The sequence below is a fragment of the Salmo salar genome, chromosome 24 (genome assembly GCF_965601325.2).
Source record: "Salmo salar chromosome 24, fSalSal1, whole genome shotgun sequence".
NCBI lineage: Eukaryota > Metazoa > Chordata > Actinopteri > Salmoniformes > Salmonidae > Salmo > Salmo salar.
Window position 1 is genome coordinate 43,339,369 of NC_138314.1, and position 25,955 is coordinate 43,365,323.

Here is a 25,955-nt window from a genome sequence, read left to right on the forward strand (position 1 = left end):
GTCTGTCTGTCTGTCTGTCTGTCTGTCTGTCTGTCTCTCTCTCTCTCTCTCTCTCTCTCTCTCTCTCTCTCTGTTTCCTGTATCTCGATCAATCACTCTCTCCCTCTGTTCCCTGTCTCTCTCTCTCTTCCCTGTCTCTCTCTCTCTCTCTCGTCACAGGTATAGACAAGAACAGAAAACAGACAATTTAGGCGAGAGGTCATCAAAGCCCTGGAATCTGTTCCCATAGGGCTGTACACACACACACACACACACACACACACACACACACACACACACACACACACACACACACACACACACACACACACACACACACTATTTTAACAGGAAACTGTGAACATAAAATAAAACATAAATTGTAAACATGCATTGACCAGGCCCAATAGGACACTACAGTATGTAGAGAATGGGCCAATTAGGAACTACCCTAAACCTGCATCAACAATAGTAGCTAGGGACTATATCAGCACGTTTTATGGTAACACTTTACAATAAGGTTCTATTTGTAAAGGGTTTCTAAAGTTAATAATTAAATTGTTATTTAAAGAGATAATTTGGTACTTTTAGCCAGTAGTTCTGAAAGTATCACTCACAAGCCAAAAGTGGTTCCCGAAAATGGTATATATATATACATATATGTATGTCACATACATTGTGCGCAGATATGTGCACCACCATTGCTCTTTCTTTCTCTCTGCTGTGTCCACCGAGCCGTCGGGCCTACCCTGCGACCTCATTGGATAACGCTGGGCAGGCCTATTGCTAGCTGTCACTCAAATGCGAGGGGCTGAAGCTCATTGGCTAGAACTCGAATTGCTAAAGGTCTGGCACAACTTCAAGAAAACACCCGCTTTCAAACTAGGGATTTCGTGGCAGTAATTCTGCTCATAGATTATGCATGTAGGAACTACACATTGACATATCTAGCCCACAGCGGGAGGTTTAACAAATACTTTCTTAGTGGTCAAAGTACCGGAGCATGTCTTTAATCATTTGTAAATGCATTATAAACTATTAATAAATGGGTTATAATGGATTGGTCGATCTCCCAGGGGCCGAGCTCCCTGCCATCCAGGACCTCTGTACAAGGCAGTGTCAGACGAAGGCCCTAAAAATTGTCAATGACTCCAGCCACCCAAGTCATAGACTGTTCTCTCTGCTGTCGCACGGCAAGCAGTACTGATGCACCAAGTCTGGAACCAACAGGACCCTGAACAGATTCTACTCCCAAGCCATAAGACTGATAAATAGTTAACCAAATAGATACTATCTGGATTGACCCCCTTTTGCACTAATTCTTTTGACTCGTCACATATGCTTCTGGTACTGCTATTTACCAAGAGAGTTTTCATCGATATTTTTCATAGCCGTCTATTTACCACCACAAACCGACGCTGGCACTAAGACCGCACTCAACAAGCTGTATAAGGCCATAAGCAAACAAGGAAATGCTCATCTAAAAGCGACGCTACTAGTGTCAGGGCACTTTAATGCAGGAAAACATAAATCCGTTTTACCTAATTTCTTCCAGCATGTCACGTGCAACCAGAGGAAAAAAAACTCTAGACCACCTTTACTCCACACACACAGATGCGTACAAAGCTCTCCCTCACCCTCACCCTCCATTTGGCAAATCTGACCATAATTCTATCCTCCTGATTCCTGCTTACAAGCAAAAACTAAAGCAGGAAGTACCAGTGACTCGCTCAATATATAAGTGGTCAGATGACGTGGATGCTAAGCTACAGGACTATTTTGCTAGCACAGACTGGAATATGTTCCAGGATTCAGCCAATGGCATTGAGGAGTACATCACCTCAGTCACCGGTGCATCGACGAAGTCATCCCCACAGTGAACGTACGTACATATTCCTACCAAAAACCATGGATTACAGGCAACATCCACACCGAGCTAAAGGCTAGACCTGCCGCTTTCAAGGAACGGGACACTAATCCTTATAAGAAATCCCACTATGCCACCATACGAACCATCAAACAGGCAAAGTGTCAATACAGGACTAAGATTGAATCCTACTACACCGGCTCTGACGCTCGTCGGATGTGGCAGGGCTTGCAAACGATTACGGACTACAAAGGGAAACCCAGCCGCGAGCTGCCCAGTGACGCGAGCCTACCATACTGGCTAAATTCATTTTATGCGCGCATTGAGGCAAGCAACACTGAAGCATGCATGAGAGCACCAGCTGTTCCGGACAACTGTGTGATCACGCTCTACGTACCAGATGTGAGCAAGACCTTTAACCTCTCTTGGGTAGGGGGCAGTATTTTGACGTCCGGATGAAAAGCGTGCCCGTAGTAAACTGCCTGCTACTCAGGCCCAGAAGGTAGGATATGCATATTATTAGTAGATTTGGATAGAAAACACTCTGAAGTTTCTAAAACTGTTTGAATGATGTCTGTGAGTATAACAGAACTCATATGGCAGGCAAAAACCTGAGAAGAAATCCAACCAGGAAGTGTGGAAATCTGAGGTTTGTAGTTTTTCAAGTGATTCCCTATCCAATATGTGGTATCTGTGGGGTCATTTTGCACTTCCTACGGCTTTCACTAGATGTCAACAGTCTTTAGAACGTTGCTTCATGATTCTACTGTGAATGGGGAGAGAATAAGAGCATATGGAGTCAGATGACTGAGAAAATGACATGAGCTCAATCGCACGCACTGAGAGTTAGGTTTGTTCCTTTTCATTTCTGAAGACAAAGGAATCGTCCGGTTGGAATATTATGGAAGATTTATGATAAAAACATCCTAAAGATTGATTCTACATATCGTTTGACATGTTTCTACGAACTGTAATATAACTTTTTTGACTTTTCGTCTGAACTTACTGCGCGAGCACAGTGCATTTGGATTACTCGACTGAACGCGCAAACAAAATGGAGGTATTTGGACATAAATATGAACTTTATCGAACAAAAAAAACATTTATTGTGGAACTGGGATTCTTGGGAGTGCATTCCGATGAAGATCATCAAAGGTAAGTGAATATTTATAATGTTATTTGTGACTTCTGTTGACTCCAAAATGGCGGGTATCTGTATGGCTTGTTTTGATATCTGAGCGCTGTACTCAGATTATTGCAAAGTTTGCTTTCACCGTAAAGCTTTTTTGAAATCTGACACAGCGGTTGCATTAAGGAGAAGTGTATCTATAATTCTTTGCATAACAGTTGTATATTTTATCAACGTTTATGATGAGTATTTCTGTAAATTGATGTGCTCATTCACTGGACGTTTTGGGAGGCAAAACATTTCTGAACATTACACGCCAATGTAAAATGGGGGTTTTGGATATAAATATGAACTTTATCGAGCAAAACACACATGTATAGTGTAACATGAAGTCCTATGAGTGCCATCTGATGAAGATCATCAAAGGTTAGTGATTCATTTTAGCTGTATTTCTGGTTTTTGTGACGCCTCTCCTTGCTTGGAAAATGGGTGTGTGGTTGTTCTTGTCTAGGCCCTGTCCTAACATAATCTAATGTTATGCTTTCGCCGTAAAGCCTTTTTGAAATCGGACACTGTGGTTGGATTAACGAGAAATGTATCTTTAAAATGGCATATAATAGTTGTACGTTTGAGGAATTTGAATTATGAATTACGCTAGCGTCCCACATAACCCAGAGAGGTTAAACAGCTCAACATTCACAAGGCCGCGTGGCCAGACAAATTACCAGGAAGTGTAGTCAGAGCATGTGTAAGTGTCTTCACTGACATTTTCAACCTCTCCCTGACCGAGTTGGTGATACCTACATGTTTCAAGCAGACCACCATAGTCCCTGTGCCCAAGATAGTGAAGGTAACCTGTCTAAATGACTACCACACCGTAGCACTCATGTCGGTAGCCATGAAGTGCTTTGAAAGGCTCACATCAACACCATCATCCCAGAAACTCTAGACAAAAGGAACACCTATGTGAGAATGCTGTTCATTGACTACAGCTCAGGGTTCAACACCATAGTGCCCACAAAGCTCATCACTAAGCTAAGGACCCTGGGACTAAACACCTCCCTCTGCAACTGGATCCTGGACTTCCTGACAGGCCGCCCCAGGTGGTAAAGGTAGGCAACAACACATCTGCCACGCTGATTCTCAACACGGGGCCCCTCAGAGGTGCGTGCTTAGTCCCCTCCTGTACTCCCTGTTCACCCACGACTGCGTAGCCAAGCATTACTCCAACACCATCATTAAGTTTTCTGATGACACAACAGTGTTAGGCCTGATCACCGACAACTATGAGACAGCCTATAGGGAGGAGGTCAGAGACCTGGCAGTGTGGTGCCAGGACAACTACCTCTTCCTCAACGTGAGCAAGACAAAGGAGTTGATTGTGGACTACAGGAAAAGGAGGGCCGAACACGCCCTTATTCACATCGACGGGGCTGCAGTGGAGTGGGTCGAGAGTTTATCAAGTTCCTTGGTGTCCACATCACCAACAAACTATCATGGTCCAAACACACCAAGAAACTTGTGAAGAGGGCACAACAATGCCTTTTTCCCCCCTCAGGAGACTGAAAAGATTTGGCATGGGTCCCCAGATCCTCAAAAAGTTATTCAGCTGCACCATCGGGAGCATCCTGACCAGTTGCATCACCGCCTGGTATGGCAATTGTTCGGCATCCGACAGTAAGGCACTACAGAGGGTAGTGCGTACCGCTTCCAAGCTTCCTGCAATCCAGGACCTATATAACAGGCAGTGTCAGAGGAATGCCCATAAAATTGTCAAAGACTCCAGTCACCCAAGTCATAGACTGTTCTAGGTCCAAAAGGCTCCTTAACAGCTTCTACCCCCAAGCCATAAGACTGCTGAACAATTACTCAAATGGCCACCCGGACTATTTACATTGACACACCCCCACCACCTTTATTTTTACACTGCTGCTACTCGCTGTTTATTATCTATGCATAGTCACTTTACCCCTACCTACATGTACAAATTACCTCGACAGACCTGTACCCCCACACATTGACTCGGTACCAGTACACCCTGTATATAGCCTCGTTATTGTTATTTTATTGTTACTTTTTTCAATTATTTATTTTTGACTTTAGTTTTTGTAAATATTTTCTTAACTCTATTTTCATAAAACTGCATTGTTGGTTAAGGGCTTGTAAGTAAGTATTTCATGGTTAGGATTACACCTGTTGTATTCGCCATGTGACAAATAAAATAAATAACTAATAATAAATTAATTAATTAATTAAGGCCTACGTCTGTCAATCAACTGATGGCCCACAAATGGGCACCCGTGGAGCTGTTGTTGTGTGGCGTTATCTGCGTTGCTCAAGAGCAGAACGACAGATCCTTTTCACCTTGTCTGCTCAGGGGTTCGAACTGGCAACCTTCGGTTACTGGCCCAACACTAGGCCAACTGTAAGTGTACGTCTGCCGAAAATCACTCAATATCGTGTTCGTCATTTCCTTTTCCAATTATGTGTGATCTCTGATAATAACCCAGAAATAAAATCTCAAGTCATTTGGTCAGATGCTCGATTACCGTTAATGTTTACGTAGTCTGTCCAAGGGAGATTATCGTGTTTGTCTTATTTTTGTCCACCACGATGAAATCAAGGAGGGGACTATGAATCTGACTCTGTCCATTTGTACATTCCAACATTCGTACAACATCACACACGATGTCTCAGACAGCACTGGCCCGATTTTGACGATTTGGGTGAATGATGCGTCTTGGCCAGATGGTGGCGCTATAAGAAATTGAAAATGCTAACTTTGAAAGTTCACACCCCTCACCCCGTTTGACCTAATGTCATGAAATTCTGTACGTACTGTAGATCCCTCTCCTCACGAATGACACATTTGCCTCAGGGCCCCATATGGTCCGCCATTATAGATTTTACGCCATTTAGAATCTTGTGAAAAAAACACTTAAAACGGTACTCTTCTTGCACCGAATGTGGAGGATAACATGTTTACCGTTGCCTTGTTTTCTTTTCCCCCCCAACTGTAAAGGGTTAAAACTATTTTCTTGATGTTATGACTGGTCAGTCCATTCATCCATAGCTCTGTATGAATTTGAGCGTTGTTACATTTTTCCAGCCTCATACCTCAGATGTTTACCAAAAAAAGTGACCGCTGTATTGTTGCTGGAATCCCAGATTGCTCCTTTAATTAAAGCACAATATATAGTACGAAAAAGCTGTTATCTGAGTAATAAATCCACAGTCACAAAGGAAGTGTACGTAGGCCTAAGTGTTTTTAATCAATGCTCAACATTTAACCATGAATATCATATTTTATGCAACACAGGAAAATGAAAAGACTTTAATGTTCAATCCTTTGATCTTCGTTTATTCAGAAGCTTCTTTGCCCTGTAAGAAGAAAGACAAGAATGGATCAGTATTAATTATAAACATGCTAAATATATAAAACTTGAACGCATCATGGACCAAGCATTTAAGCCTCAATGCTAAGCTTTAATTTTCAACTTAGTTTGAATGACTCAATTTTTTTTGTTGCCCTGATGTGCTTCTTGGAGATGTTCAATACATTTGAGTGAGTGTAAAAGGTCAGTATTGACCTCAGTGAAGGCTGAATCATAGGTGGTGTTGATGTGATCATATCTGAAGATGAGTCAGGTGTAGGTTCAGCAGCATCTCTGTACCTTTCCACTGTCGCGGGTCTTGGCTCTGAGCTTGTTGACTTGAGTCTCAGCGATGTCAGCACGCTCCTCAGCCTCCTCCAGCTCATGCTGAACCTTCCTGAACTTAGACATGTTTTGGTTAGCTGCTTCCTCCTGGGTGAGGGGAAATAGGAGAGCATAACATCAGCATTTAAATAGGGAGATGGATGATACAGCAGAGAAAGTGAGTTGCAGAACGGTGGATCAAACCACTGACTCCAGGGGCGGCAGCACCCCCACTAGACCAGCCCCCGGAACAGTAAATAAATATTCAACCCCCTCTTCTTTAAGTTTCTAACAACACATAGGCATAGAGATGTATGGGAGGCTCTCAGAAATGTACATGTTCTTCAGTTGAGTCATTGTGGACTGATGTGTAGTAGCACTTACACTAAACTATATGGACATTAAGTTTTGTAATGTCTACTAGGGGGGAAAAATATATCTTTTTGAATGTATGATTTCAGAGTATTTGACTAAGTATGACTCACCGCTTCCTCAGCCTGCCTCTTGTAGGCCTTGACTTTCATCTGCAGCTTATCTACCAGGTCCTGAAGTCTGCTAACGTTCTTCTTATCCTCCTCAGTCTGTGGGAGAGGATCAAAGAATCAATACCACATAGTTTTATACACAAACCTGTCGGTGTTAGTGTCAAGTGTGTGAAGAAGACACTTTCTCTTACCTGGTAAGTGAGCTCCTTGACTCTGCGCTCATACTTGCGGACTCCCTTGACCGCGTCTACACCTCTTCTCTGCTCGGCCTCCACCTCAGTCTCGAGCTCACGCACCTTTGTGGAAGAAATTAACGTAGACATTTGAGGTGGTGAAATCAGACGGAACAAATCAAATCTTTTCAAAACAGGTATATTATTCTACTCAGTCAAAGAGGCACAATTGTTGTCTGTTTCTATGTAGTTTAACTTTTTGAATTGAAGGGTCTGTAATGATAACAGCTTTTCATTGTCTAGGTGGATTATTGACAGAAAGTCATAACTCAATGGTCCTGTGTATTTTATTATAATGAAATAAATGTCCAGCATTCATTCTTTCAATCCACCCTAATCCACCCTGCTGTTAACTCACCCTGGACTCTAGTTTTTGGAGCTGCTTCTTGCCTCCCTTCATGGCCAGATTCTCAGCCTCATCCAGGCGGTGCTGCAGGTCCTTGACTGTCACGTCCAGGTTCTTCTTCATCCTCTCCAGGTGAGAGCTGGTGTCCTGCTCCTTCTTCAGCTCCTCAGCCATCATGGCCGCCTGGAATGGTCATTTGTTGAATTTATGCACCAATTGGCACCAATCATAGTCTCTCTAGACAGATGTGTTGCCTCCCAGACAGATGGGTTACCAACGTTCCAGCATACATGGGTGCACTAAAACAACCGTCGGCTTGGCAGAGAGGAAAGGGCAGAGTGGGACGCCGTAAAATCTGTCCAGAACCCTGCCAAACATTTACAGTTGCTAGCTAGATGAAGCATATTGTCAATTAGTGTATTTCACAAGTACATGTAAGTAGTTTACAATGCGTCATGATGATAATAGTAATAGTAATAATAATAATGACTGGCTGTGACTTAAATTAGCCTAGCTATCTGTGTCCGCATTGTGTGTCTGCCTTTGTCATGTTTCCGTTGAGATTATTTCTAAGCCCCGCCTGGCCAAACTCATGATTTGTTGGTAGATTTGTCTGTCTGAAGAGCACCTACCCCAAATTGGCCCAAAAAATCTGACACAATTCTCAGACCAAGTGCTGTTGCCCTACATCTGGGATTTCCAAAACTACACCAATCATAACTTCCCTCTGAGATCCTTGTTGTGGTTAACCAGCCCAGCTACCATTGGCCCTTTGGGACAAATCAAGTTGACATTATTCAATCGATCATAAGGACTCACATCAGTGATGGCCTTTTTGGCTTTCTCCTCTGCGTTCCTGGCCTCCTGGACAATGTCGTCCACCTCTCCCTGCACCTGCACCAGGTCAGTCTCCAGCTTCTTCTTGGAGTTCAGAAGGCTGGTGTTCTGGAGGAGGAAACAAGACGATTTGTTTTGATGCTCAAGAGAACTTACAAGTCACAGGGCAGAAATTATGAAAATGTGAAAGGCAGCAGTGTCGAATTCAAGATGCTTGGTTGTGCTTCATTAGAAATGGCTTTTCACCCATACCTGGGAGTGCAGCAGTCCGACGCGCTCGCTGGCGTCTATCAGCTCAGTCTCAGCCACTTTGCGGCCTCTCTCTGTCTGCTCCAGAGCAACTCTCAGCTCCTCAATTTCAGCCACCATCAGGCCGTTTCTGCGCTCCACCATGGCTGCCTGCTCCTTCATGTCCTCTGAGGCGCGGACGGCGTCATCAAGGTGCAACTGGGCATCCTGGGGTTCACAATGACATAGGTTCATTAGGACTCATTGGCAAGTAGGGGCGATACGATCATTGATAGAAATGTCAATTGGTAAGAATTTCCCCAGTTTCCCTACCTTTCTACAGTATATTAATCCACTATTCAATTCCTCTGTTCTCTTCTTTTCTACAGATTCACAAACAAATACCTCCCCATGTTCAGATGTTTGAGCCTGATGTCCCAGCCCCTTTACCTTGAGCTGTCCCTGGACGTTCCTCAGCTGTTTCTGGGACTCAGCGGCCTGCCTGTTGGCATGGCTCAGCTGGATCTCCATCTCGTTCAGGTCTCCCTCCATCTTCTTCTTCACCCTCAGGGCGTCATTCCTGCTCCTGACCTCAGAGTCCAGGGTGCTCTGCATGGAGTCAACCACCCTCTGGCTGTTCCTCTTGATCTGCTCCATCTCCTCATCCTTCTCAGAGATCTTCCTGTCCACCTCACCCTTGATCTGGTTCAGCTCCAGCTGCACACGCAGAATCTTGGATTCCTCGTGCTCCAGTGTGCCCTGGACAAAGAGAAACAGTCAAGCGAATTGTCTTTATTACATTTGGATGTGTATAACACAAGGAATGAAATATATATGACAACAATAAACACCAGTACAGGGAACATTAGACTGTTGCTGGAATTGGCAGGGTTTCTTAAACTATGGGTCAGGACCTAAACTGGGGCCTGGGCATGTCAGAGGTGAGTCGCGAGTTATGAAAATATATTTATAATCACACACTATTTCTTCTTAATTTGGGTCATGGGAGGACGATTTGGGTCTCATGAGGATGGTCAATTTCTCTTTTGAGTCTCGAGCTGAAAAAGTTTTAGAAGCCCTGGGCTAGTGTAACACTCCTTTTCACATCATGCAGTTGTAGTTTGTACCTCAGCCTCCTCCAGAGCGGTCTGGATCTCAGACTTCTCTGTCTCCACAGTCTTCTTGGCCTTCTCCAGCTCATGGATGCTCTTGCCAGTCTCTCCGATCTGCTCAGTCAGGTCAGAGATCTCCTCTGCACACACAAACAAAGGAGCAGTTTAGACTTTAGATTTTCAGTGGAAATAACCAATACTCTCAAGTTGACATTAAATCATAATAACAGTTCATTAAAGAACAGCACTTCATACGGTCTTGCAAATCTAATTGCCCTGCACTTCCTTGGGTTTTTCAAAGCAATACCGATTACTAAATCATAATATTTCAAAGTGTACATAAAAACACTGAGATGGTGTGAAAAGTAATTTTGATGATTACAGTTTCTTCCATTTTCAAAACACTAGTCAAACATGAACCCAATAGATATTTTTTCAAAATCTCACGTTGCAGGTTCTTGTTCTCTCTCTTCAGAGTCTCCAGATGATCCAGAGCCTCCTCGTAGGAGTTCTTCATCTTGAAGAGTTCAGTGCTCATAGAGCGAGCCTCCTTCTGAGCTCCTTCCAGCTCAGCCTGGCCCTCCTCATACTTCTGCTTCCACTCTGCCAGAACCTAGGGAAATCCATGGGATTTTCATTAGAAGTCAATAATGAAGAGTTTTGAATCAGAAACATTTTACTTCAATTGATCACATGCAGCAGACAGAAAATTCATTTTCACCTTGTCAAAGTTCCTCTGCTTCTTGTCGAGGTTGGCGGCCATTGCGTTGGCTCTCTCAACGTCAATCATGAGGTCCTCCACCTCTCCCTGCAGCCTCTGCTTGGTCTTTTCCAGGGAGGCGCACTTGGAGTTGGTCGCCTCAATGGTCTCCTCAGCCTCCTGCAGACGCTGGGCCAGCTTCTTCCTGTTGGACGATAAGATGGTGGTTTTTATTGTGACCAATTTGTTGCAAAACAAATGCTACAATAAGTTACAATACATATTGATGTAACATTTTCTCAGAGCCCCCTACCACCCTCACCATCCACACCCTATATTTGAGTTTTTGCTGTTGCGTGTGACTCACTTGGCCTCCTCCAGCTCCTCTGTGCGTTGGATGGCATCAGTTTCATACTTAGTCCTCCACTGAGCCACCTCGCTGTTGGCCTTGGACATTCCACGTTGCAGCTCTGCCTTGGCCTCCTGCTCCTCTTCAAACTGCTCTCTCAGGAGGTCACAGTCATGGCGGGCAGATTGGACACCGTGGGCCAGTGCGTTTTTAGCCTGTGAGAGACAAAGATAAAGACAAAAAGAGTAAAACAAATGACAGTAGAAGTCTGAGGTGGCGTAGTCACAATCTTTTTGAAGATTTGGCTCTAAACTCTGTGGTCGGTGGTGTCCATTTTGCATTCCTTACCTTGACCTCCTCCTCAACCAGTCTCTTCAGCTCCTCAACCTGCTGGGTGAAGGCCTGTTTGCCTCTTGTCAGCTGAGACACCAGGCCTTCCTTCTCCTCCAGCTGGCGTCCAAACTCACCTGCAGGGATAGAGGGACATCTTGTTAATGGGGTCTCTGTTCACTACAATTGAAAATGTATTTTGAGGTATCGTAGGGCAATGTTAGGTGGTGAATAGTACAGTAGAATCTACAATATGTGGACCGGACTTTATAGATGCAGCCCCCAACACGTTATTGTACACTACGTTGGTTTTTTGTTCATTGTTGATGGTACCATTTTCTGTCAGGAGTCTGGCCCTCTGTCCGCTGATGTCGTTGACCTGGCGAACATTCTCATCATTCTTAGTCTTGAGCTCGCTCAGCTGGTCCTCAAGAGTACGGCACATCTTCTCCAGATTTCCCTGTTAGTGAAACAAGTTCCATCATTACTTTATATATGGGACTCCTGTCAACTTCAGTTCACTTGAATATTAATGAAGTTGACCCCCCTTAACACTGCTTGACCAAAACATCACTACTCACCTTAGCCTTGGCGACAGCCTCCATGTTGCTGGAGAGGTCATCAATCTCCATCTTGTACTCACTCTTCTCTTTCTCCAGCTTCTGCTTGACACGTTGAAGGTTGTCGATCTGCTCCCCGAGCTCAGCCACACTATCGGCCTGCTTCTTGCGCAGAGCGGCGGCTGTGGCCTCATGCTGCAAGGTGGACTCTTCAAGATCACGACGCAGCTTCTGGAACTCAGCCTCGCGCTTCTTGTTCATCTCAATCTGAGCAGCAGTGGCGCCTCCGGCCTCCTCCAGCCTCTCGCTGATCTCCTCAAGTTCCCTGGAGAGATCGGCCCTCTGCTTCTCAACCTTAGCCCTGGCAGCACGCTCAGCCTCAATTTCCTCCTCCAGCTCCTCAATACGGGCCTAGAACAGGGGGCAGGAGCAGGGGGAATGAACACTACAATACAGTTGAAACACTAATGAATAAGAGTTTGTATATTTTGCATAAATGTGTAAATAAAAAGTCAGTTACACTAATATATTAAATGTGCCAACCAGTGTCCCATGTGCCAACCAAAACCACAATGGTAAGAAGCACCATCTTCAAACTTACTGAGCCATCAGAAGCCACCAGGAAGAATGTGTGCTACCAGAATACATCTTTGAAGGAAATGATTTAGGTGTGTTCTTTCCTGTACTGGAGCATAGATCCTGTTTTACCTGGAGTTCCTTGATCTTCTTCTGTAGCTGAGCTCCCAGAGACTGCTCATCCTCAATCTTGCTGAGGAGCTGGGTGGTCTCAAAGTCCTTCCTAAGAAACACAAACACGTCGATTGCAGAGTTGATTTTGGTTTGATAGTGTAACGGGAGAATATCATACCATTCACTTTTTCTTTTAAGAATCACATGCAAATGCTAATTCATAATTACAAGAATATGTCAAGAACAACCATTATGATCAATATGACAGTAATACTGTAAACATTTGTTTGTGTTTACTTCTTGATTTTCTCATCAGACTGCTGCTTGTCATTCTCCAGGTCCATTATGGACTCCTGGGCCAGTTTCAGATCTCCCTCCAGCTTTCTCTTGGCTCTCTCAAGGTCCATACGGAGCTTCTTCTCTTGCTCCAGAGAACCCTCAAGCTACAAGATAAAAACACACACGTATTGTTCAAATCTAAATAACTGAAGATAATATCATTTTATCATGTCCAAAATGTCAAACTCCACTCACGTCGTCCACTTGCTGTTCCAGCTTGGTCTTGGACTTGGTCAGAGTGTTGACTTTGTCCTCCTCTGCCTGCAGGTCGTCCAGTGTCTGCTGGTGGGCCTCTTGGAGGGCTTTCTTCTCTTTGGTCAGCTTGGCAACACTCTCATCCATAGACGCCATCTCCTCGGTCAGGTTTTTAACCTGAAAACAGCCACAGCCAAAATTACTCATTGGTCACATCACCATAAAGGAGAGATTGAGTTAGATATATATTTCATTTAGATTAATTAATAATGTCAACAAATACTGTACTATAGATTCAACACTAGATGGTTGTGTACTCCATGCCAGTGTACTAAGGAAGGGGAAGTCAGAAACGAGGGGGGAGCAGAACATGCAACGGATGTGGGAAGTACCCCGAAACTGACATTCCACTATTTTGGGTCTTGATTTTCCCTGCACCCACAAAACAACTTGAATTCAATTTCTGTTTAGCTACGTTTTGAGTTGGTTATTGTTTGGATTATTGTTTTGTTAGACTGTCTACGAGACCTTGTTTTCGGTGGCATGCTTCTCCTTCTCCACTTTGGCCAAGGTGAGCTCCAGGTCATCAATGTCCTTCTTCAGCTCAGAGCACTCATCCTCCAGCTTCCTCTTCTTGGCAGTCAACTCAGCATTCATCTCCTCCTCGTCCTCCAGCCTCTCGGTCGTCTCTTTGAGTTTGGCCTCCAGCTGGATCTTGCTCTTGATGAGCCCCTCACACCTTTCCTCAGCATCGTTCAGATTCTCTGAATCCTGGTTTCAGAACAGCAGAAAAAATCTGCCGCTTCACTTTGTGTATCAACAGATGGACGTAATTTAGTCAAAGAGGTCAGAGCAAATCAATAGAAATGCATGAAATATAGGTAGCCTTGCTAACATAGGTAATAGAAATACGTGACTTAGCCACATACGTCACAGTGTGATTGTGTGTGTGTTTGTTCGCGTGTGCGTTCGTGTCTGTGATCATACGTGTGTAAATGTGCCGTCATGATGGTCGTTGCTCACTCACAGATGCGACTTGGAGCGCCAGGTCAGACCTCTCCTGCAGCAGAGACACCATCTTCTCCTCCAGCTCCTTCTTCTTGGCCAGAGCCTTGGCCAGGTCTGTCTGCATCTTCTCATAGTTCTCCTTCATGTTGGCCAGCTCCTTCTCAGTCTCAGCGCTCTGCAGCAGGGGCTTGATCTTGAAGTACAACTTCATCCATGGCCAGGTTTTAACATTCATGAATGAACGGATGTTGTACTGGATGGAGAAGATGGAATCTCTGGTCGACAGAAAGACAGAGTGGTATGGTGAGTGACATGTTTAATGAAGCTACATTCTGGTATTCCAAGAACCACAAAACTGACCCCCCCCCCCCGATACTTTTGTGTACAGCTGAGGAATGGGGCTAGGGAAATGTAACCCCTCTTGAATTCATAGACAGATCTTTAGATGTGAGGACTGACAGCTCATGCTAAGCTCATGAGGCATTTTATATTCTTCAACAATAAATGGGCAAATATCGCACATTTAAATAACAATTCAACAGCTTTCCAAATCCCAAACTACAGCTTTAATAGAATATTATAAGACGTACTTCCTCATTCTGATCAACTCACATCATATACACTATGTGATCATAATGCATTAGATACAGCTGGTTGACGGAAAGCTTTGCCAAGATGTCTACTATTCCTCACCTCCTCTCCATCATCTTGGTGAACTCTCTCCTCATGAGGAATCCACGGCTGAGAGCCTGGACCATGCCGACCAGAGAGGCCAGCTTCTCATCTCTCATCTCCTCCAGGACACCCAGCAGACCGGCTTTGAAGAACACCTGAGACACAGGTAAACATGGTCAATGATGAAACCACAGTGAGATGGTGACAGATAAAAAGGGGCAGAATCAAAAGAAGAGGAACAACAACACTAGATTGATTTGAACAACATAAGCATTGAAATGCTTACAAACAAACTACGTGATTGGTTGTTTCTAAGTTGTTATTGTACAGTCGTAGAGAGTTAATGAACACAGATACAGATAACTGCAGCCATCCCTTTCCAACACAATGCACATGACAATGATTTGACTTTCTCTTCCATGCTTGTGATGTACGACTTTAAAGAAAACAACACTACATTGTTTTTACAGCTTTTCCATTACTTAAAGGGGCATTCTGCAGTTTACACATCTATTTTTGGGACTACATTTGCAGGGTGTTTGTGACTGACCTTGGTGTGTCCAAACTTGTAATCATCGTGATTCACATCAATGGACCCAAGCAGCTTCTCAGAAGCCTTCTTGTTGTCCATGAACTGGCCCTCAGGGATGACACTGGCATTCAGTACTTTGTACCTGAATGAGGAAAATGTTTAAACATCTGTTAATTAGGTCAATTATATTACATAAAGGTAAGACTACTCTGATGCTGTTAAAACTAGAGGTCGACCGATTATGATTTTTCAATGCCGATACCGATTATTGGAGGGCCAAACTCCGCCGATACCGATTAATCGGCCGATTTATTCATTTATTTATTTGTTTGTAATGACGGCAATTACACAATACTGAATGAACACTTTTATTTTAACTTAATATAATACATCCATAAAATCAATTTTGCCTAAAAAATATAATGAAACATGTTCAATTCTGTTTAAATAATGCAAAAACAAAGTGTTGGAGAAGAAAATAATAGTGCAATATTTGCCATGTTAAAAAGCTAACGTTTAAGTTCCTTGCTCAGAACATTGGATGTTTTTATAGGCACTATAGTATTGCCAGGGTAACATTATAGCTTCCGTCCCTCTCCTCACCCCTACCTGGGCTCGAACCAGGCACACATCAACAACAGCCACCCTCGAAGCATCGTTACCCATCGCTCCACAAAAGCCCTTGCAGAGCAAGGGGAACAACTACTTCAAGGTCTCAGCACGAGTGACGTCACCGATTGAAACGCTATTAGCCCGCACCCCGCTAACTAGCTAGCCATTTCACATCGGTTACACCAGCCTAATCTTGGGAGTTGATAGGCTTGAAGTAATAAACAGCTCAATGCTTGAAGCACAGCGAAGAGCTGCTGGCAAATGCACGAAAGTGCTGTTTGAATGAATGCTTACGAGCCTGCTGCTGCCTACACTGCTCAGTCAGACTGCTCTATCAAATATCAAAACATAGACTTAATTATAACATAATAACACACAGAAATACGAGCCTTAGGTCATTAATATGGTCAAATCCAGAAACTATCATTTCGAAAACAAAATGTTTATTCTTTCAGTGAAATACGGAATCGTTCCGTATTTTATCTAACGGTGGCATCCCTAAGTCTAAATATTGCTGTTACCTTGCACAACCTTCAAAGTTATGTCATAATTATGTACAATTCTGGCAAATTAATTACGGTCTTTGTTCGGAAGAAATGGTCTTCACATAGTTCGCAACGAGCCAGGTGGCCCAAACTGCTGCATATACCCTGACTCTGCTTGCACGGAATGCGGAAAAGTGACACAATTTCCCTAGTTAAAAGAAATTCATGTTAGCAGGCAATAATAACTAAATATGCTGGTTTAAAAATATATACTTGTGTATTCATTTTAAAGAAAGGCATTGATGTTTATGGTTAGGTACACATTGCTGCATCGACAGTGCTTTTTATCGCGAATGCGCTTGCTAAATCATCACTCGTTTGGCGAAGTAGGCTGTGATTCGATGAGAAATTAATAGGCACCGGATCGATTATATGCAACAAGCTAGATAAACTAGTAATATCATCAACCATGTGTAGTTAACTAGTGATTATGTTAAGATTGATTGTTTTTTATAAGATAAGTTTAATGCTAGCTAGCAACTTACCTTGGCTTCTTGCAGCACTCGCATAACAGGTAGTCAGACTGTCACGCAGTCTCCTCGTGTAGTGCAATGTAATCACCACAATCGGTGTCCAAAAATGCAGATTACCGATTGTTATGAAAACTTGAAATCGGCCCTAATTAATCGGCCATTTCGATTAATCGGTCGACCTCTAGTTAAAACCCTTGGAGCAGACCTTTGTGCGTGTGCATGTCCATGCTTGCACGTGTTTATTAGTAGTTGTGTGTTGTGTACCTCTGCTTGAAGTCAGCATAGATGATTCTGCTGGGGAAGCCCTTTCTGCAGATCCTGATACCCTCCAGAACACCATTACACCTGAGCTGGTGGATAACCAGGAAGTTCTCCATCAGACCTGGTAAAACAAACCAAGTCTCTTTTAATACTATTAAACAGATTAAAGATTAGTTTGTTAAGGTTACTGATACTGAACTGATAAGATGTCATATTTAACTCAACATGTATTGTACCTGGAGTCTTTGACTCGTTGGGGATCAGGCAGCGCACAAAGTGAGGATGAGTGCTCCTCAAGTTGGTCATCAGCTTATGTAAGTTCTCCTGTAAGAGGGTTACAAAGCATTTTCTCACAAATCATTCATGATAATCAATGCACCTTTTGAAGGACTGAATATCCACATTTCAGAAGCTCACCCTGAACTGGGAGGACACAGTCTGCATGGAACCTCCCTTCTTCTTGCCTCCCTTCTTGGTATTATCTGTTCAAATGGGCAAAGTAAAAGATAACTAAACAAGTCCATTTCCTGTAGCGGGCGGAATAAATAGAATAATAATAATAATAAGAGTATGTAAGAAATCTAGAGTGGTGCTGTCTTCAGCAAGCACACTAATTAGAAATGAGACAATATGGGGTTAACTTCACACTCATCTTAACGCAAATGGTGCTAATGAGATTGTGTAAAATAACACCACTTAAATGTACCCAGTGAATAAACCTGAGAAATTGTGACACATTCCAAGACTTTAAAGAAAATGTGGATCTGAGTTGTAACTAGTGCTTAAATAAATCATTTGACGTGATGCTAGTCTTACCCTCAGGTGGAGCAGCGGGATACAGGGCAACCAACAGTTTGACTGAAGACTTCCCATACAGCTGAATAACTGAATCATTCAGAGGGTCCTTGTTCTTCTCCAGCCAGCCAGTGATGTTGTAGTCCACAGTACCGGCGTAGTGCACCAGGGAGAAGTGGGCCTCTGCCTTGCCTTTGGCAGGCTTGGGCTTCTCAAACGCCTTGGTTTTGCCAAGATGCTGGGCGTACAGCTTGTCCTTGAAGGTAGTGTCTGAAGACTTGGGGAACATGCACTCCTCTTCAAGGATGGAGAAGATACCCAATGGCTTTACGAAAAGAGATGTATATCAAATTAGTGATATTTACATTTAGGATCACATTCATTCCTTTAGCAAACATGCTGTTATAGGATTATATTCACTTAGGGGCAAATAACAGGAAACATATTGAGTTATCAACAGTCAGATACGTTATACCCCAGTGATAATATCTCACACAGCGCTCCCTATGAGCTTTGCTGTTGTGGTCCATTATAATCCTCAGACAGCTTACCTTCTCAATAAGCTCAATGCAGGCAGCCAAGTCCATGCCGAAGTCAATGAAGGCCCAGACGATTCCCTCCTTCTTGTACTCCTCTTGTTCCAGGACGAACATGGTGTGGTTGAAAAACTGTTGCAGTTTCTCATTGGTGAAGTTGATGCACAGCTGCTCCATGCTGTTGTACTGTTAATGGAAGCTTATAAGTGATCATTTCATCATACAAGGCTGTAATCCCTCTCAATCACAACTAACTGTCTTGTTCTGGTCTCATACTCACATCAAAGATCTCAAACCCAGCAATGTCCAGCACACCGATATAGAACTGCCTTGGATTCTTGGTGTCCAACATCTCGTTGATACGGATGACCATCCACAAGAACATCCTCTCATAGATGGACTTAGCCAGGGCACTCACTGAGTTATTAACCTGCAATGATTATACCTTCAATGAATACATGAGATATTGACCATGTCTAGTGATAAGGTGATGAGAGCTTGGGGAAAAACAACATCACTATTCAAAATAAGCTATGCACTCGTCCCCAAAATAATTGCGGTGGAGAGAAAATGGTTGATGCTGTGTTTGACTGCCTTACCTGAGGCACAGTCTGTCCCTTAGTCACATACTCGTTGCCGACCTTCACTCTGGGGTAGCACAGAGCCTTCAACATCTCAGCTGAGTTCAGGCCCAGCAGGTAGGCGATTTTATCAGCCACTGGAGAGAGAAACAACAACAGACTTAGGCACACAAGATGTTTCTGATGTCACACTAACAAAACACTTTGGTCAATTCATTTGTGGATTAGGTTTTGATTTTCACCCACATCCATTTCAAATCATTTCTGGAGGTTGGAATTTGGTCTCCAAAATCTCCTACCTGACTTTCATGTGGCACTGTCTGTTTTACATGTCCCATTTCTATGCTGGAGACTGGGAATGGGGCTAATGCTCTACATATTGTATATCTATGACTGGGACTCACCTTCTGTGCCGTCTGGCTCGGCCTGCTCCTCACGCTGCTTCTGCTTGAATTTCAAGTTTCCATGGTGCAGTACAGCTCCTGTCAGCTTGTAGATACCCACCTTCTCCTCATTGGTGAAGCCCAGGATTGTAATGGCATCCTGGCATTAGAGAGGAAGTACAACAGTGATGAAGTGAACAGCAGATTGCTCAGTTCCAGCTCACTCCAGAACAAATGGGATGGATAGATTTCACTGGCTTCTCAGCTCCACATGATACCGCTTGGCCAACACACTAGTAGATGGCAGCACAAAAGGAGTTTTACATTGTTCCACAGGCCACTTAATGGCACTCTCTTGTGGATGTTTTACATGTATGTGCCTCAAGGTGAAGTGTGAAGGCATGAAGAGTGCCTTGAGGCACATGCCTAACTAACACAGGGCATTTAGTTGGAATTGCACAATGCATTCAGTGTGTATGGTGGTCCTACCCATTCCATATGTAGAGTTTGGTTAACCCTTTGTATAACTCACGTCTGTGGCATCCAGCTCTTCCTTGTCGTTGATGCTGGCCACAGTGATCTGACCCTGGCTGCACATGGGGAAGTCATAGGGGTTGGTGGTGATGAGTGACATTTCTGTCGACAGCGGAGAACGGCTTGTCAGTTAAATCTCTCAGAATTCTTCTGTCCTACCTTCACAGTATCTCTCCCTCCTTTACTCAATATATGGGACTCAAGGATACATGTAGTATATAATAAATAGCATCATAAAAGGCTCCTGGACTGATGCATCACAGTGCATTACTTCATTGATCTTCCCCAAAGACCTGACCCATGTCTAGATGTCTTGTTACCTTGGAATTGTAATGGTATTTTATTTTTTATTTTACAAGTTCCACAGATGGTGGGAATAATTTCCCCTGAACCTCTGCTTTGCCGTACCAACAATCTCAGGTTTGTGGTTGGTCATCATCTGGAAGAAGATGTGGTAGCCTCTCTCATCGGGCAGCTGGAAGGACACTCTGGACTTCTCCAGCAGGTCTGAGAGACAAAGAGAGCGAGACAGAGACAGAGAAAACGAGAGAGAGAGAGAGAGAGAGAGACGGAGACAGAGAGAACATGAGATACAAATAATTGTGATGATATGATCTCCAAAAAATGATCTCTGTGAATTTAGAAAAGCATTGAGAAACAAGGAAAACCAACTCACAGGTCTCAATGTCAGCTTTAGCCAGTTTTCCTCCTTGGAAGTGAATCCTGATGAATTTACCCTATAGTAGAGCATGGAGGTTGGAGATAGGTCAACTAAATAAATGTAACATCTTACTTTGATAGACCCCTTTAGATGTTACAGTTTGTTGGACATCTATTGATGCAGCAACAGAGAACTACTGAAATAAATGTTTACAATATAAGATAACTTCCACAGTGTGCCCTTTATACTTACAAAGCGAGACGAGTTGTCATTCCTCACTGTCTTGGCATTACCGTAAGCCTCCAGCAGAGGGTTAGCAGCAATGATCTGATCCTCAAGAGACCCCTGATTGAGACAAACACAAGTTGCTCAGAAACTGGTAAAGTGGTCAAGTTTGTTTTTCTAGATTTTTTTGGAACATTCATTTTCATTGAAACAGGTTTTGACACCCAACCAATCTGAAAGGTGTTAAAAAGAGAAACATAAGCACAACAGGCCTGCATTTTGTTGGGGTCCACTTCCTTCTTGGCACCAGACACTGCAATGGTGGCAAAGTACTGAATAACACGCTTGGTGTTGACAGTCTTTCCTGCACCGGATTCTCCACTGGTTTATATGACAGAGAAACAGGGGTTTTAGTTACATGTTTGAGTGCAAAATTGGCTTTCACTAAGAAATAGCATTGAACAATTTCACTGTTGACCTGTTTTCTAACATAAATAATGAACAAATATTCCCACTCATCGAATCATTATTACACATTGCCTAATCCATTCATAATGTCATGTATGTTCTTCACACCAAGTGACCAAACATATTACAATAGAAACCCTCTCTCAAGTGACATTTTAGTAAACAACTTACGTAATCAGGACGGACTGGTTCTCGTTATCTGTAACCAAAATACATATTGCTTATCATACCCAAGGAGCATTATGGGTACATTATAGCATTCATAGCATCATCATGAATTTCAGTATGGAACACTCTCCATTCAAGGCCAGTGAAATCAGATATTCCCATCAAACTGTTCTTGACCTAGACTAGAAAACACTAGATACACACTTAGAAAAGAGGGTTCCTCAAGGGTTCTTTGGGAAGGGTGATGGTTCTATGTGGAACCATAATGACTCAGAGAACCCTTAGAGCTCTTCAATGGTTCTTTGCAGTTGAGAAAAGGATCTTTCCTCTTTTAGTGATAATTAAAATGTAGGGGCGGCGGCTCATTAGAATATTTTGGGGTGTGGTTTACTCACAGCTCGTTTTTGTTCAACTGTGAGTGAGACTGTCATTCCAGTTTATCTAATCTGTTGTGTACTGTCATCACAATGCAGGGAGCCTAGTGGTTAGAGTGTTGAGCCAGTAACTGAAAGGTTGCTTGTTTGAATCGTTGCGCTGACAAGGTTAAAATTACTCCAGGTGTACCTTTGATAATGGCTGACACTGGCCACGACCCCACTCTCTGAAGATGTTTGGATGTGCAAAAAAAAAATACATTTCTATTTCACACACGTGTACACACTTGTATTATAAGTATGTATGTAAAACAGGGCAAATATAAGCACTTACTAAATGATTAGTATGGCCAGTGCTTGTGTCTTGTGAAAGACTAGTGTGTGTGTGTGTGTGGCCTTGCGTTTTTTGAGAACTAAAATCAGTGTTGTTTAATTCTCTCCATAGGAACCCCCTTCGTTCCAGAGCTAACACACCTGATTTAACTTGTCAATTAACTAATAATAAAACCTACAGAATTGTAACTTATTATGACTAATCAGAAAAAAGAACCCTTATGGTTATTCAAAAGGTTCTTTGAAAGAATCGTTCTCCATTAAGGTTCTATATAGAACCATTTAGAAGGTTTCTATATGGGACCAAAAAGGGTTGTAATGACAGCGGAACCCTTTTTGATGTTGTCTTGGTAGAACCACAGGAAAGGCCTTTGTAGCACCATAAAGAGATCCACTATTGTTTCAAGCCAATTAACCCTAAAGAGAACCATTTATTTTCAGTGTGTACCTCTCTAAAGCATATTTTTACTTCCATCCATCCATCCATCCATCCATCCATCCATCCATGAGAGCTCGTACCAATCTGCATGAACTGGAAGGCGTTGTCAGAGACGGAGAAGATATGGGGTGGAGCCTCCATCCTCTTCTTCCCTCTGTAGGCGTTAACAACCTCCATGTCGTACACGGGGAGCCACTTGTAGGGGTTCACCGTGGCACAGAAGAGCCCAGAGTAGGTCTGGATGAAAGTGATCAAATTAAATTAGGGGATTAACAAAATCTGATAGACTTTTCCCTGGATTTATGTGAGGATGTTGGTGTACTTCGGTTATTTGGGTCTGCAGTATTGGTATGTGTAGTACTGTATTGGTGTGTGTTTATGTGTAGTACTGTATTGGTATGTGTAGTTCTGTATGTGTTTATGTGTAGTACTGTATGTGTTAATGTGTAGCATTGTATTTGTTAATGTGTAGTACAGTATTAATATGTGTAGTACTGTACTTGTTCATGTGTAGTTCTGTATGTGTTAATGTGTAGTACTGTATGTGTTAATGTGTAGTACTGTATGTGTTAATGTGTCGCACTCTATGTATGTATTTTTAATGTTTGTGTAATTGTGTACGTTTATGCAGATATCTTACATAGATCATCCATGCTGCATAACGCTCTTTGAGGTTATACAACACAGAGGCTTCATTCAGGTAGGTCATCATGGCCATGTCCTCAATCTTGTCGTATTTAGGGGGGTTCATCTCATAGACGTCTGCATCTTTGAACTCTTTTCCTTCCTGAAACAGTCAGAAATCTACATTACACACAGATCAAACTGGACTTGACTGAATGCTTTTTGCTCATTAAATACAAGTTCAGTCTTTTTTTAAATTCATACCTCCATTTAATCCTACTACTTTATCACCCACTGACACATACACTGAGTATACAAAACATTAAGAACACCTGCTCTTTCCATGACATAGACCAGGGATGGGGAACGTTGATGGGGGTTTGGGCTGCCAGTTTCCCATCCTTGACATAGACTGACCAGGTGAATCCAGGTGAAAGCTATAATCTCTTATTGATGTAACTTGTTAAATCCACTTCAATCAGTGTAGATGAAGGGGAGGAGACAGGTTAAAGAAGGTTTTTTAACCCTTGAGACATGGATTGTGTACCATTCATTTACGTCATTTAGCAGAAGCTCTTATCCAAAGCGACTGACAGTAGTGAGTTCATGCGTTTTCATACTGGTCCCCTGTGGGAATCAAACCCACAACCCTGGCTTTGAAAACACTATGCTCTACCAACTGAGTCACACTGGACCAGAGGATGAAGGACAAAATATTTAAGTGCCATTGAACGGGGTATGGTAGTCTGTGCCAGGCACACCGGTTGGTGTCAAGGACTGCAACGCTGCTAGTTTTTTTCACACTCAACAGTTTCCCTTGTGTATCAAGAATATTTTACCAGCCTAAAGACATCCAGCAAATTTGTTGGAAGCATTAGAGTCAATATGGGCCAGCATCCCTGTGGAATGCTTTCGACACCTTGTAGAGTCCACATCCCAACGAATTGAGGCTGTTATTACTCAATATTGGTAGGTGTTCCTAATGATTGGTGTACGCAGAGTACATAGTGATTCTTGACTTATATTTGTAAAAAAAAAAAAAATCAATGCAATTTTTAAATAACAGCAATAAAAATTATGTTTGAATATTATATTCTAATTACAAAAAACAAGCAATGATTTTTTATCTCTTTTGTTATTGATTTTCAATTTTTTTTTACTGTTGGTGATTTTTTTAAATAAATAAAGTAATTGCACAAAATTGAACTTGAATTCTTTTCAAATCAGACTTACCTGCTTGGAGCCATCAGGATTGGTGACTGTCACAGTACACTTTCCGTCGGCCCTGGCAGTGACCAAGCCCTTAAGGTACAGCTCTTTGACGTCTGACACATAACAAGCGTTCTTTGAGTCAAAGGGTGCAGCTTGTGCCTCCATCCTCTCCTTCTCAGGCTTACGGAGGTATATGGCAGCCTTGCCGTAGATTTGCATCTCCGCGTCCGTACTCATGGTGACGGATTACTAGGAAAGATATGAAACAAGACACATGATTGATTCTGTGGTGCTACCTTCCCAGTCAACAGAGTAAGGTGAAAGGTATCTCACAGAATATTTTCATCACTTTTTATGTGAAGACTCAAACCATTCCTCACCTTGTTTTTCCCCTCCTACAGATGAATTTGTACTTCTTGGAGGAACCTGTGAAACATTAGGGTGTTGTGAATATGCACAAGTCTAAAGTCCTATCATTTAGCCCCCGAAGGGCTAGAAAACGGCACCCTTCAACTCAATCATTACGGCCATGTCCAATTCAACTATTGGTGCAACTGGTAACTTTCATTTTCATAATGGCAACTCACTTTACTACATATTCTGTCAAGAATTCAAATAAATACCCCTGAAAACCCACTTACATTCTAGACCAACCCCTAACTTACAAACAAGTGCAGGAGCAACACTTTTAACCTCAATTAAAAGTTACAGATTTTAAGTAAAGCACATTTCAAGTTAAACACAATTTTTTTTTAAACTAACATTTTAAATCAATGACACTTGATTGCATATTTTCAAATAATACATAAGACAAGTAAAAATAAAATGCAGAACTCAATTCAAACAGTGCAGTTAGCTACTGCCTCAGATTCTGAACTCAAAGATGTTACAAATGTACAACTCTAAAGATGTGGAGAGAGTCTTACCACAGAGGAAGAAGGTATCTGACTTATGGATACTGGGTCCTCAGCCTCCTTATATCTGGTTGGAAGTGCCAACCCAGCAGAAGTTAATTATGGACCAGTCTGCTGAAGGAAATGGATTGGATGAGAGACCTCCCCCAGAGCTGTGTGTCTGTGTATCACCAGCTTCACCAACTTCCAGGAGCGTCACACTGCCATTACATGACTTCTTAATGGAATATTGGTCTGAATTCATTTTCAGTGAATTTACGCAAATGAGAAATGTCATTATTAATAGTTAGGACAATATCAAAAGATTGATTCATAAAATTGATTCCAATGTTACTACCAATGTCCCTCAACTACTGTAATGGACTGAGTCCATATTGCCCCACTACCACTAAAATAGTTTAAATGAAATCTAATCTGACCTTTTTTAATTAGATTTTAGTGGCACTAATCTTTATCAATCACTTGATATATTTATATTTACCCATTATTTTTCTTATATTGTTTTGCTTATTAAACCATCTGAAC

The 25,955-nt window shown here is 42.6% G+C and overlaps 1 protein-coding gene across 1 annotated transcript; it reads right to left on the reverse strand.

Moving 5' to 3' along the window:
• Positions 1–6,222: 6,222 nt before the first annotated feature.
• LOC123730373 (myosin heavy chain, fast skeletal muscle-like) lies at positions 6,223–25,508 on the reverse strand. Its single transcript, XM_045706693.2, has 41 exons — positions 25,443–25,508; positions 24,897–24,942; positions 24,538–24,765; positions 23,321–23,467; positions 22,761–22,917; positions 21,538–21,565; positions 21,171–21,279; positions 20,926–21,018; positions 20,689–20,749; positions 20,421–20,519; positions 20,011–20,114; positions 19,500–19,638; positions 19,114–19,232; positions 18,795–18,944; positions 18,530–18,700; positions 18,000–18,303; positions 17,601–17,665; positions 17,420–17,507; positions 17,187–17,304; positions 15,311–15,434; positions 14,779–14,915; positions 14,105–14,360; positions 13,606–13,848; positions 13,078–13,254; positions 12,841–12,986; positions 12,562–12,652; positions 11,875–12,264; positions 11,627–11,753; positions 11,312–11,430; positions 10,982–11,178; positions 10,636–10,819; positions 10,362–10,527; positions 9,930–10,054; positions 9,253–9,561; positions 8,827–9,030; positions 8,557–8,682; positions 7,750–7,920; positions 7,350–7,454; positions 7,159–7,254; positions 6,650–6,781; positions 6,223–6,356 (listed from the first exon to the last, which is right to left on the reverse strand). Exons 3-41 carry the CDS (start codon positions 24,751–24,753, stop codon positions 6,336–6,338), a joined length of 5,814 nt encoding a protein of 1,937 aa, XP_045562649.2. The 5' UTR covers positions 24,754–24,765; positions 24,897–24,942; positions 25,443–25,508; the 3' UTR covers positions 6,223–6,335.
• Positions 25,509–25,955: the final 447 nt, after the last annotated feature.